This window comes from Xyrauchen texanus, chromosome 30 (genome assembly GCF_025860055.1).
Source record: "Xyrauchen texanus isolate HMW12.3.18 chromosome 30, RBS_HiC_50CHRs, whole genome shotgun sequence".
Taxonomy (NCBI): Eukaryota; Metazoa; Chordata; class Actinopteri; order Cypriniformes; family Catostomidae; genus Xyrauchen; species Xyrauchen texanus.
The window spans coordinates 4,943,626-4,957,540 of NC_068305.1; the positions used below are offsets into that span (position 1 = coordinate 4,943,626).

At 45.1% G+C, this 13,915-nt stretch overlaps 1 protein-coding gene across 2 annotated transcripts in view; it reads right to left on the reverse strand.

Annotated features, from left to right (window-relative positions):
• The window catches only part of smyd2b (SET and MYND domain containing 2b), a 94,151-nt gene extending 92,479 nt beyond the window's left edge, over positions 1–1,672 (reverse strand). The window contains exon 1 of one of the 2 annotated variants that reach the window (XM_052098622.1): positions 1,359–1,672. In XM_052098622.1, the coding sequence (XP_051954582.1) occupies positions 1,359–1,534 (176 nt within the window). In that variant the 5' untranslated portion in view covers positions 1,535–1,672. The remainder of the gene's footprint in view (positions 1–1,358) is intronic. The other variant, XM_052098624.1, reaches the window with a different exon arrangement.
• Between the last annotated feature and the right edge of the window lie 12,243 nt (positions 1,673–13,915).

Consider the following 13,915-nt stretch of genomic DNA (forward strand, 5'->3'; position numbering starts at 1 on the left):
GACATAATGTTAAATTGTTTTAAACCATCAATACAGTAGATAATATAAATAGTACATAATTTATAAATAATCTGTAGTGAAATTCCAGGAATAACATTAAAGTAATCAAATATTCTATACTTTTATGCATTACATGATTCCTAAAGTTAACATTTTCTTAATGTTTAACGTATTTATACCCATATAGATTCAGTGTGGAACTTGTGCAAGATGGTTTCACATACAATGCCTTGGAATGACCGCTACACAAATACCAAACAAAGATATCCTTTGGTATTGTGTGTTGTGCAACACCCCTAACTAAAGAGGCCGTAGGAGAGTTTGGTTATCTCTTATAGAGTTAGTAAAAAAAATTGGTCCCTATAAAAAACTCCAAGGACAATGCAAAGGCACTTTTTTCAAAACTAAGTGATGTAGTATAACCAACAGGCGACCACTGATATGTGAACTGAATTTGGTGACACTACAATGTGTAACATTGAAGTTATTGAATATTTTTCCAATAAAAAAACTCTCCTCAAAATTATGCAAAATAAAATGTATCAACTAAGTGTTGTAGTATGACCAGCAGGAGACCACTGATATGTGAACTGAATTTGGTGACACTACAATGTGTAACAGTGAAGTTATTGAATATTTTTGTAATATCGCATTTCGGTTTTGCACTTTGCAGACGGACCATGTGGACTTGTCTCTCAGCCGGCTGCGCTTAGAGATCAATGTAATTTGTCCAGCACCGACAGAGGCTTGTTTTGATGAAAACTAGATTGTAGCTCGTTGTCTACATATCTGCGGTTGGAAAGAGCTGTTGTTTGTGTTTTAAGAACGTTTCTCTTATGAGTTATTGATCCGGGAATTTCGAATCTGTGAATATATGTCCAACTTTACCTAACTGTTTATTGATCGGGACGATTGGGACTACAGTCGGCTACGATGTGTATCGTACAGTCTGACATAATGTCGCACAATATGCCATGGCGATATCACTGCGTTCATATCATACAGTATGACAGACATAAATCTTAGAAAACTGTAAAAATCCTACAGTGTATAGCGGTCTTAAAGCTACTTTACGATTTCTTCTATAGCAGGTACATGAACAAAATCTGATGATCATGTTTTCCAGAATGATATGAAAATGTTACAAAGAACACCTTATGTGCTTCAATAGAAACAAAAGAAATCTGAAACAAAGGAGTTAACATGCTCAATGTCACAAATGTACTTTATCAGTGATCTAAAAATAGTGCAGAATATTACATATTTATTTGTCGTTTTATGTCATAACTTTTCATATTTTAAAATTCTTTAACCAACATTTGATTCAGCATTTAATAAAAAATATTGCAAAGGCAGACCTTGTGAAGCAGTGTTCGCAAATGTATCCTCTTTCACTGACGCACAACACGTATGAATAAGCGGGACATGAGAAAAGCAGTTCACCGACTCCAAACGCCTTGCTCACCCGCAGACCTCTGCCTTTACCCGGGCTGGCGAACTGCTCGATGCCCGTGATACCTTCCGTCTTCATCATCGCAGAGAAATACGGTAGCCTACTTAATTCTTTCCTATAAGAATGACAGGGGAAACACACAGTCAACGGCCGAGCAGCTGGACTTACAGAGTTAACATTGTAGTTAACTATGGGGGATAGATCGATGTTCAGCTGTCAGAAACCTCCTACACTGCATGCATGAAATCAGCCAGCCAATCTCTATTTGGGTCATTATACAAAACGGGTGCCATTCACATGCGTTCCTCATGTTTCTTGAATCTTGGGCAGTTTTAAGACACAGATTGAATTATATTAAAAACTACAGATTACTTTTTTTTTCTTTCCTTTTTTAGATCCGATCATCAGCAATCATGGATTTTTTTTCTAATATTGACCAATGGTTTAAATCAAACAAATTTTCTCTAATAGGCCTATTGAAAAAAATACATACTGTATGCTGGTCTCATCGAGGACTAAAACCGACAGTCTTCCTCCAGTGTAAGCCTATATGTCCAATAGTGCCATGATCCGGGTTCATTGCACCACATTTCCTAGAATACTTATTAAATATGCATTTATTTATGTTTTTATTTATTTTATTTTATTTTATTTTATTTATTTTTTTATTTTAAGTTTTAATTTTGAATGATATTGATCTGATTTCATAAAAAAAAATAGCTAAGAATCATTTGGGTTGGCAATCTAGGTCAATTTAAAGTTTTATAAAGAGGACCGTCTCTTTGGAACTGTTTGCCTCTTCACCTAAAGAATTGCAATTCACAACTTGTTTTTAAAAAAAAATGCTTAATGTTTCTTGATTCACAATAACTCTTTATTATCACAAAAACAAATTTTTTTGTTTGTGTGGTATGACTTCCTTTTGAATAATTTTTTTATTCTCTCTATCCGTTTTTTATTTTATTTTATTTTTTTTTTTTATTTTTTTTTTTAAATATAGTTTTTTAGTGTTACACAAAACACGAATTAATTGTATTTTTGTTCTTTTGCATATGTTTAAAAATTGTACAGCACATTGGTCAACTGCCCGTTGTTTTTAATTGTGCTATATAAATAAACTACTTTTTATCGTTTCCTAATTTCTTTATAAAATTAGAATTTTATTATTTCATTTAAACCTTGATTTGTGGAGAAACACTTTGTATGAGCTTTTTTTTTGCTTTTTTTACACTTTCCACATTTTGCAAGACCCTTTTCCTGCACATGAGAAAAGCACACAACCACCAATTAGTATAGAAACCGAATAAAAACACACACTTCTTGACCAGCCATTAGACTGCTTGTGTAAAGCAGCTGTCTCTCCTCAGCAGTTGTCAGAATAAGTGTGATGTTAATTTAACAACTGCAGTTATTCTCATTCACTGACTGAGAACTCAACAGTGATTGGTCCACTACTTTCAAACATTCTGCACTATTTTTAGACGTGACCTTTCAGAGCTTATCTGCAGTTTATGTCAGAAAGGAGAGATGCATTTAAAACTAGAGAAGTGCACAAACTCCACTAATTAAATCAGAGGTCTTAAATATTTTCAGACCAAGGTGGATAGAGTAATTTCAGTAATATAATGCAATGTCAGTAATACATTAAAACAATGGCATGTTGAATAAATTAATAAAACATTGCTTCAAACTTTAAGTAATCATTCAGGAAAACAGTGATAATAAAGAAGATCAGTGATACATTTTAAGAAACTGAGTGGTTTTCTTTTCAATACAGCAGTGAGTGTTTTTCTTGACAATATTGTTGTCTGTTTAATATTAACAACATAATGTAATAGACAGCCACTGCAGATTTTTAAGTAGTAGGTAAGTTACTCAAAAGTAACTCATTACAAATGACTAATCACTACTCTAAAATTGTAATCAGATTATTGATTTACCGATTAGTTAATCGAAAAAGTAATACCATTACTAATTATTTTAAGTTACTTCTAAATCACTTTTGACATAAAACCTTTTGATTTGCTAGGATGATGGGCAATTTGATCATGAAGCGCATTTGACCGTTCATGCGAGAAGGGTTGGGGAGTAATGAAATACAAGTAACGGGAATATGAAGATGTTCAAAATATAATTAACTGTATTCCACTACACACACCCAGTTCCTGTTTAATCCTCTGACGCTCTGCATGCTGTTGGATCTGACGGCGCATAACAGCGGCTTTCTCATTCGTGCACGGCTGTGCATTCTTGCCCCTGGGCGCTTCGACAGCGCAGACAACTCGAAAGAGTTATTCTAAAAGAGTGAATTTAAGAGCACAACACAGCGGCGTTGAACGTCTTTTTCCTTCTCAGGACGCGTTGAACGTCTTTTTCCTTCTCAGGACGCGTCTTTTTAAAGACGATTTTCCGCCTCTGTGTAGTTTCTGGATGCGTTGATTCTCCCCACCTCTGACGGCCATAAAAACTGCCTTGCATTCCTGGGTTGCGATCACACGCAGGCAGCGTTTTTATGAATGGTCTATGTTTTCAGTACGAGAACATAGCCATGACAGCATTGCGGTCGTAGGCTTTTTCTTGTAGTGAGAAGTGAGGCAGGCGCCGCGGGCGATGAAAACGATCTGGGGACAGTAACGGGCTCCATTTCGCCGGGTGAACCCCCTCGAAACCCCCCGCCTCCCCGGCACGCTTGCTTGTTTCCGTCTGAGCTCGGGATGAGCATTCTCTCCAATGGGTTATGTTTTCAGTGTGAGAACATAACCGCGGCAGCGTTGCGATCTCTGCTTTCTCTTGTAGTGAGAGAGAGCCATTTCAGCCGCCCCCCGGGCCTCGCCTCCTTCCTACGGGATTGAGGCAGGCGCCGCGGGCGATGGAGAACGATCTGGGGAGAATAACGGGCCATGTCCTGTCTGCTCGCCGAGGGTGTCCTCCTGCGGCTTTCAAGAAAGAAAGAAAGTGGTGCTCCGCCTCAACTAACAAGTGAGTGGGCCCAGCTCTCAGCCCCAGCGTTGAGCTCCCCGCAGAAGTTGGACGCCCATCATCTCACGGACCCCCTTGAGGACCCAGAAGGCTCCCAGGCGCTCCTGAGATGACAGACCCAGAGACCGAGACGTTAGCTCCGGAGCTGGTAAGACCACTTCGTTCCCCGGTGGAGGGCCGGGAGGAGAATTTTTTGTTAAATTCTTTACACTCTATAGAGCTATTTCCTTGTTGTCTCTGGGGTCACCTGGCCCGCAAATGCCGTTCTCACGGCATTCTGCTTTCAGGCCTGAACAGTCCCGGCTCCATGGACGCGGTGTCCCCGCCTTCAGCCCCACGACTGTTCCCCGGCCGGCCGGTTCAAACGAGTCCAGAGGACGCCAACACCACACCTCCTCCTCAGTCACGAACCCGCCCCCTGCTGGATGCGCGGAGCAAGGTAAATGCTTTGAGTTTATTCTCGACGCCGCAACGCCGCGTTACCTGTTCCGCACCGCTGCGAAGCCCCGCCGGGTACGTCCAAAAAACTCGTCACCTTGGTGCCCCTAGCATGGAGTTTAGAGGCGTGGCTTTCACTGCCCAACCCGTCACGCTGGCTGCACCGGACCATTCAACCCAGTTACGCAATTCATTTTGCCAGGTCTCCGCCCCCCTTCGTAGGCGTACATTTTTCCGCAGTACACGGCCAACATGCCCATTCCCTGCACGAAGAAATCGCCTCCCTTCTATTAAAGGACGCGATAGAGCCTGTCCCTCCAAACGAAACGAAGAAGGGTTTCTACAGCCCTTACCGTTGTACCCAAGAAAGGCGGCGGCTTACGACCGATCTTGGACCTGCGAGTTTTCAATCGGACCTTGTCCAAACTCCCGTTCAAAATGCTCACCCAGAAACAAATTCTATCTGGCATCCGGCATCTAGATTGGTTCGCAGCGGTAGACCTGAAGGACGCGTACTTCCACGTCTCAATTCGCCCTCGACATCGACCCTTCCTAAGGTTTGCGTTTGACGGCCAGGCGTATCAGTACAAAGTCCTCCCCTTCGGCCTGTCTCTGTCCCCTCGCGTCTTCACGAAAGTCGCAGAGGCAGCTCTTGCCCCGCTCCGAGAAGCCTGCATACGCATACTCAATTACCTCGACGACTGGCTCAGACTGGCCCACTCCCGAGAGTTACTATGCGCACACAGAGACCAGGTGCTCAGCCACCTCAGCCGTTTGGGGCTTCAGGTCAACTGGGAAAAGAGCAAGCTCTCCCCGGTCCAGAGCATCTCTTTTCTCGGCCTGGAGTTAGACTCAGTCTCAATGACAGCACGTCTCTCCAACGAGCGTGCTAAGTCAGTGCTGAAATGCCTCGCTTCCTTCAAGCCAGGCGCCGTGGTCCCGCTAAAATGTTTCCAACAGCTCCTGGGGCATATGGCATCCTCCGCGGCGGCCGCGCCACTGGGGTTGATGCATATGAGACCACTTCAGCACTGGCTCCAGACTCGAGTCCCGAGACGAGCATGGCGCCACGGCACGCACAATGTAAAAGTTACCGCTGCCTGCCGCCAAACCTTCAAACTCTGGACAGACCTCTGCTTTCTAAGGGCAGGAGTACCCTTGCAGCAGGTGTCCCGATGCATTCTGGTCACAACCGACGCCTCCAAATTGGGTTGGGGTGCCGTATGCAATGGGCGCGCAGCCGCAGGCCAGTGGAACCGAGGCCCGCTGCGCTGGCACATCAACTGCCTAGAGCTGCTGGCTGTTTTTCTGGCCCTGCAGAAGTTTCTCCCGTTAATTCGAAACAAACACATCCTAGTCAGGACAGACAGCACCACGGTCGTAGCCTACATAAACCGCCAAGGCAGAGTACGCTCCCTCCAAATGTCACAGCTCGCCCGTCGTCTCCTCCTTTGGAGTCAGCAGCGACTCAAGTCACTGCGCGCCACTCACATCCCCGGCAACCTCAATGTGATAGCGGACGCGCTGTCAAGACAAAGCTTGCCTGGCGGAGAGTGGAGGCTCCACCCCCAGTCGGTCCAGCTGATTTGGGACCGGTTCGGCAAGGCTCAGGTAGACCTGTTTGCCTCCCAAGAAACCTCCCACTGCCCGCTCTGGTATGCCCGGACAGAGGCTCCCCTCGGGGCAGACGCGTTGGCACACAGCTGGCCAGCGGGGCTGTGCAAGTAAGCATTTCCCCCAGTGAGCCTTCTTGCACAGGTGCTATGCAAGGTCAGGGAGGACGAGGAGCAAGTCATTCTGGTAGCCCCTTACTGGCCCACCAGGATTTGGTTTTCGGACCTCACGCTCCTCATGACAGCCCCTCCCTGGCAAATTCTAGCCGGCCTACCACTGACCGTCATAGATACAATCAATCAAGCCAGAGCCCCCTCTACCAGGCATCTCTACGCTCTAAAGTGGCGTCTGTTCATGGACTGGTGTTCTTCCCGAGCTGAAGACCCGCAGAAGTGCGCAGTTAGGTCAGTGCTCGTGTTTCTTCAGGAGAGGCTGGAGAGGAGGCTGTCCCCCTCCACCCTCAAGGTGTATGTTGCTGCTATGTCGCTGCACCACGACACGGTAGACGGCAAGTCTCTTGGTAAGCACGACTTAATCATCAAGTTCCTAAAAGGTGCCCAGAGGATGACTCCCTCCCGGCCTAACCTGTTCCCCTTCTGGGATCTCTCGGTTGTCCTTATGGGACTCCAGAGACCCCCCCTTCGAGCCGCTTGACTCAGCTGGACTCAGGGCCCTCTCTCTCAAGACTGCCCTGCTGATCGTGCTCGCTTCCATCAAGAGGGTCCAGGACCTGCATGCGTTCTCTGTTAGCGACGCTTTCCTGGAGTTCGGTCCGGCAGATACTTTAGTGATCCTAAGACCGCGACCGGGCTATGTGCCCAAGGTTCCTACCACGCCCTTCTGGGATCAGGTGGTGAACCTGCAAGCGCTGCCCCGGAAGGAGGCAGACCCAGCCCTTTCACTGCTGTGTCCAGTACGTGCTTTACGTATTTATCTGGACCGCACACAGAGCACCAGATACTCTGAGCAGCTCTTCGTCTGCTTTGGGGGACAGCAGAAAGGGTATGCTGTCTCCAAGCAGAGACTCGCCCACTGGGTTGTCGACGCCATTTCCCTGGCTTATCACACCCAGGCCGTGCCCCCACCTTGCGGGTCCGAGCTCACTCCACCAGGAGTGTTGCGTCCTCATGGGCACTGGCTAGGGGCACTGCCCTAGCAGACATTTGTAGAGCAGCGGGCTGGGCAACACCTAACACTTTTGCGAGATTCTACAATCTCCGAGTTGAGTCAGTATCGTCCCGTGTTTTCTCAGGTACCGAGCCCTTAGAACTCGGTAGCACGCCCACGATCTGACCGGGTGAATCGCTTGCACCTAGCGCCCTTCCCCCTAACCAGGGGAAACAGTGCGCCTTCATTCCCAGGAGATCTCAGGTTTGGGACACTGGTTGATTCCTCCCTAGCCCTCGTGGGTTGCAGTTCAGCGGAGGAACTCGCTGACCCAAGCCACTGCGGGTATAGGTGCTCCACAGGTAAGGCCTCCTTTGGACTCCCCCAGTGTGTACCACCACGGTTCTGTCTCCTCTGGCGAGCGGACTCCCGTGTTTCCCTTAGGCAGTCATGGCTGCCTCGGTTGCTGTGCTGTATGTTCCCCCCTATGAGGCTGGATCCACCACCGCACCAACTTTTCCACATAGGCCCTAAGCAGGCCTCTGATGGTTTTGACACTTAAACTTGCCTCCCCTCTCGGGTAGGCGTGGCCTCCGCAGGGTCTTCTCCGCCCTGAATAAGGGCTAAGACCCCCTTCCCTCAATGCGTGTAAGGGCCCCGGCCTTAGTTGCTCTATGCGAGAAACATAGAGAGAAAAGAGGCCCGGCCAGGCTTGGCCCGTTCCCAGGTTGGCGGCCAGCACCTTGTTCCCCCCCTCCAGGGTAACGATAAGGAATCCTGATGGCTTAAATGGGGCATTGGGGAAGGGTACGTGCAGCCTGATACAGTTGGTCGTCCTGCACGTAAGAATACCTGCTCGCTCCTGTATCAGCAGTTCACGTACACGGCTCAGCACATGGCACTTTTATAAGTGGACCCCTAGTGTCGCTTCTGACACAACGTGGAGAGGAACGAGACGTTGTGTCTCCCCTGCCACGTCGCTGAGCTGAGCCACTGTTGTGGCCGGACCATTTCCGGCTCCTCAGAAAAATCCTGAATGAACTCCCGTATTTGCGCCGCTTAAATACCCGTATGTCCGGGGGCGGGACATGAAAATACTGGTTGCCAACTCTCATTGGCCTTTTTTCATAGTCCAGAGTTGAATATCGGCGCTCAAGAGAGACCCCTAGTGTCGCTTCTCTGACACAATGTCTCGTTCCCTCCATCGGGGAACGGGGGTTACATACGTAACCCAGACGCTTTATATTTGGGGTGGCCAGGTGGTGGCCACTGCTACTTTCGGGGGTCCACACACACACACACACAAACGCGCGCGCACACACACATACACATACACACACAATGTTGGTTTTCCATGTTTTATGGGAAATTTCCATAATTATTTTTATACTGTACTGTATTTTCTATCCCCTAAACCTATCCATCACTTAAATATATAAATGTAAAACAATTTGGTATATATGATTTACAAGCTGTTTTTCTGGTATTGATAGTAATAACACACACACACACTCACACAGTATTCACATAGAGGAAAGTATTGGGTCACTCTGTTTGTGTCTACAAGTGTTGAACATCCTAAATATTTTCAGAAAATAAAGCTTAAGTACCAAGGAGAGAAGGTAGATTAGCATGTGTCTGTTACAATAAATGCTGAGTTTAGTTACAAAAAACCTCATGTTTACAAAAAAAAATACATGAAATAATTTCACACAGTACTTACAGAGAGGAAAGAATTTACAAGTGTTTATAAGTGTTGAACATCTCCTGGCAGCTCTGGCTCACTGTCTTTCTCAGTGTTATCCCTTGATACATCTTTTTATAACACAAGAACAATTTGAGTATAATCACAATATAAATGCCACAGCCATCAACAGCAAGAACACACATGAACCAACATTTTAATCGTCCAAATCTGTATGACTGACTTTCTTCTGCTGAACACAAAATATTGTATTTTTAAGCATGCTGGTAACCAAACAGTTTTGGTTCCCAATCACTTCTATAGTATAGAAAAAAAAAAATACAATGGAAGTCGACGGGAACCCCAAACTATTTGGTTACCAACATGCTTTAAAATATCTTCTTTTGTGTTCTGCAGAAGAAGGTCATACAGGTTTGGAATGGCATGAGTGTGAGTAAATGATATTTTTTTATTTTTGGGTGAACTATCCTTTTAATCTGACAAAATCATCTCAACGTAAATTCCTGAACTTGGCATGTGACTGACTGCCTGTGTCTGGTAGATGCTCTGACCTGTTGGTGGTCCTGAAGTCTGACCACACTGATGCTGACTAGCCTCAACTAGGGAGCTGCTCTGTGTTCCAGTAGTGATGCAAGGACTGGGGTCTGTTTGCAAGGACTGGGGTCTCCGCCTCTGGCAAGCAGCAACATCATTATTACACACGCATTTACCGTGTGGCGCGAGCTCTCTTCTTATGAGATTGGTTTTCAGTTCACAGCTTTGGCATGAGTACCAATAACATCTCGGTACTCTATACTACCGGTACTGTTGAAAGACTGGTATCTGTTTTGTTTACCGGCACTTTAGTTTTGACATCCCCACTTGTACATTACATTGGAATTTTAATATGGGTTACTGTAGTGGGGAACCTGCAATGAAACATTAAGTTTTGATTAAAGGGATAGTTCACCCCAAAATGAAAATTCAGTCATTGTTTACTCACCTCTGTTTATGACTTTCTTTTTCTTAAAGGGATAGTTCACCCAAAAATGAAAATTCTCTCATTATTTAGTCACCCTCATATCCCAGGTGTGTATGACTTTCTTTCTTCACCAGAACACATTTGAAGAAAAACAGAAAAATATCTAAGCTCAGTAGGTCTTTAAAATGCAAGTGAATGGAGATTTCTCTTTTGAAGCTCCAAAAATCACAGACAGTCAGCATAAACTTTATTCCCAATCCCGATGTGCTGCAGGAACTGCGCCCTGCCTCCAACTTCATTCTCAGAGCTACGATGGTCACAGCGCAAGCACTCGGATGGGCGATGGCCACCCTCGTAGTCCAGGAATGTGGCTGAATTTGTTTGAGATGTGTGACATTGACAAGGTAAGCTTTCTCAACGCCCACATCTCCCAGTTCAGCCTCTTCGGCGACACTGTTGACGACTTTGCCCAACTGTTTTTGGCGGTGAAGAGGCAGACGGAAAGTATATCTCACATCATGCTGCGCCACCTCTCAATGCAGCCCGCGCCCCGTCTGCCCGCCGATGGCATCCCCCTGCAACTAAACCAGGCAGCTCCGCTGCAAATGGGCCCAGCTCTCAGTCCCAGCGTGAGCGCCCCGCAGGTGGTTTACGCACCCCGTCTTCAGGACCCCCTCTAGGACCCGTGAAGCTCCTAGGCACCCCTGAGACAGAAGACCCAGGCAGTCAGATGTTCGCTCCGGAGCTGGTACCAAGACCGCTCCGTCCCCCAGTGGAGGGCCGGGAGGGAAAACCTTGTTTTCTTCGTTGCGGCACCCCCAGGCATGCCAGCGCTGAAGCCCCTACATGACGTCCTCCTCAGTCTCTAACCGCCCCCTGCCGGGTGTGCGGAGCAAGGTGATTAATTTGAGTCTTTCTCAGCACCCAAGCCTCATGATGCGCTTCTGCCTCCTCCCCCCTGCGAAGCCCCACCCGGTATGTCAAAAACGATTGTCCCGTTAGTGCCCCTCGCACGGAGCTTGGACGTCGCTATCCAACCCGTCGTGTTGGCTGGCCAGGACCATGCAACTTCGCAATTCGCCCCACTACATGCGTGGCGGAAATGCCAGCACCTTACGTACAGAGATACGTACATCCCTCTACTCAGAGATGCGATAGAGCCTGTCCCTCCAGCCAAGATGGAAAAGGGTCTCTACAGCCCTTACTTCATTGTACCCACGGTGGGCTGTGGCCAGTCTTGGACCTGAGAGTTCCAACCGGACTTTACACAAACTCCCATTCAGAATGCTCATGCAGAAACAAATTATAACCTGCATTTGCATTAGATTGTTTTGCAGCGGTAGACCTGAAGGACACTTACTTCACATCTCCATTCTGCCTCTGTGTCGACCCTCCCTACGCCTCGTGTCCAACGGCCAGGACTATCAGTACAAGGTCCTCCCCTTCGGCCTGTCCCCTCGCGTCTTCAAGGTCACAGAGGAAGCCCTTGCTCCGGTTCAGAGCATCTCTTTTCCTGGCTTGGATTATTCTACTCAGTCTCAATATCACCCTCGCTTCAAGCCAGACACAGCGGTTTCCCTCAAACAGTTCCAGAGGCTTGCCCTGCGGAGGGCTCTCCCGCTGATTCGGGGCAAGCACGTCTTGATCCGTTCAGACAGCACCGTCAAGGTAGCGTACATAAATCGCTAAGGTTTGGGACCCCTTCGGCAGGGCACAGATAGATCTCTTTGCCTCCCAAGACAACTCCCACTGCCCGCTGTGGTACTCCCTAACGGATGTGGTACTCCCTAACGGAAATCTCATGGTACGATACAATTTCGATATTGACCTCACGGTACGATATTTATTGCGATATTGTGGAAAAGCTCACGGTATTGTTAAATAGCTCACGATAGTGTTTGTGATGATAATAGCGAAAAAAATACTGACATTTATTCTGCTTTTGCCAGTCAACATGCAATTTACTGTTGTATTTATGGATCATGACAACATAAAACGTTGATCACATAGTGCTTTTAAAGTGCAAGTTGTAGTCAGGAACATCAATATTAAGAAGTTAAGAAGCATTATCAAGTTAAGAAGCAACTAGAACAATTGTAAACAATAGGGAATTCCCTTAAGTGTGCTCATAAGAGACCCCTTGTGTCACTACAATCTACACAATGTTGTAGGGTTTCTTGGTTCAGGTTTGGGGAATGTACAATTAATATTAATGATTGTAATCAGTGATTAATCATACGGTTTGAACCAGATACCAATACATTCTAAATTGCCCCAAAACAGGGGTTATATAGCCCAAAAGTCTGCTTCAGATATATATACATAATTAAACACAACGAATTATAATTAACTAGGAATATACATCGCATGCAGACAGGCTGTATTAATTTTCAGAACACCTTAATGGAATTTAAAGCATCTTAGGAGTAATGGTTGAAACTGAGAGAGAGTCCTTTCACCCGGAGGATATCGGACTGCTCCAAAAATGTAGAGTGTTGAGCTTTGTCCGGAGACAAGAAAAAGACTGAGATAAACGCCAAATAAAACAAAAGACATGTCTGACGAGAGTAACACAAAAAGGGAAGAAAAAGCAAGAGAGCTTGAAGAGAGATAAAAGAACAAGAGGGCAGGAGGACAAAAGAGGACGATTCAACACCAGATCCGGACTTTTAAGGTAGGGAGGTCACTCCTCCTTTGGGAGGCTGAAATGTCTCAATAATTGGCATATACACTTAAATTACATTTATTTATTTATGAAAAATAATACTTGATGAAATAATTAATCTATATTCATTGGTTCCATTGGTCTACTGTTAGCATGTCTGCAAACCATGCATATCGACCTGGGTTCAAATCCCTTGTGAACATCTGTATTCTTTTTACATTGCTATAACAGCATCCTTTACTTTTAAAAGGTCATGTGCATGACAATGTTTATAACTATCCATGACACTGCCAAAAGGTGATCTTTCAGAACAGCACATTTACATTTTTTATTTATTGTATTTGTATATATTTATTTTTATATAAATGCCAAATTGACCAATTGGTGAGAATATATGAGAATAAACTCTGAGAAAGCATGAGAAATTTCTTCAGAAACTTAATAATTCTGTTTGTTTGGCAAAATCTTAAGATTTTCAATCTTAAATTGGTTTGACAATTTTAAAACTATGTATGGAAAATAGTTTCTCTCAGTAATTCAAGCATTCTCAGAAAAGTCAATAGAATATACTGTAATTGCTGGCTGTCAGATTCAGTTACAATTTTGATTGATTGATTTAAAATAATGTTATAATTGTTTGTCTTTGTATGTGTGTTTTACAAAATTTTTGTCATTATATCTGTCTACATCAAAATCTGCAGCAATGCTACAAATTCTTCCAGTCTGACCTGGATTTGAACCTGAGTTGATGAATGTACTGCCAGTAAGATTAACCACTGACAAGACTTTAAGGTTAATCGTTGTTAATTATAAAGAAATACAATTGAAAGTATATTATTGACACATATCAGCCTGTGATGCTTTAATGTTGCAAATAAAATAATTCCACTTACAATTTACTGCTCTGTCAAGTGTTGTCGCTAGTTCCCATTCAAAACAATACGTTAACATGGGAAACCAGATGTTACCCTGTGAAACCTTTAAAATCGCCTT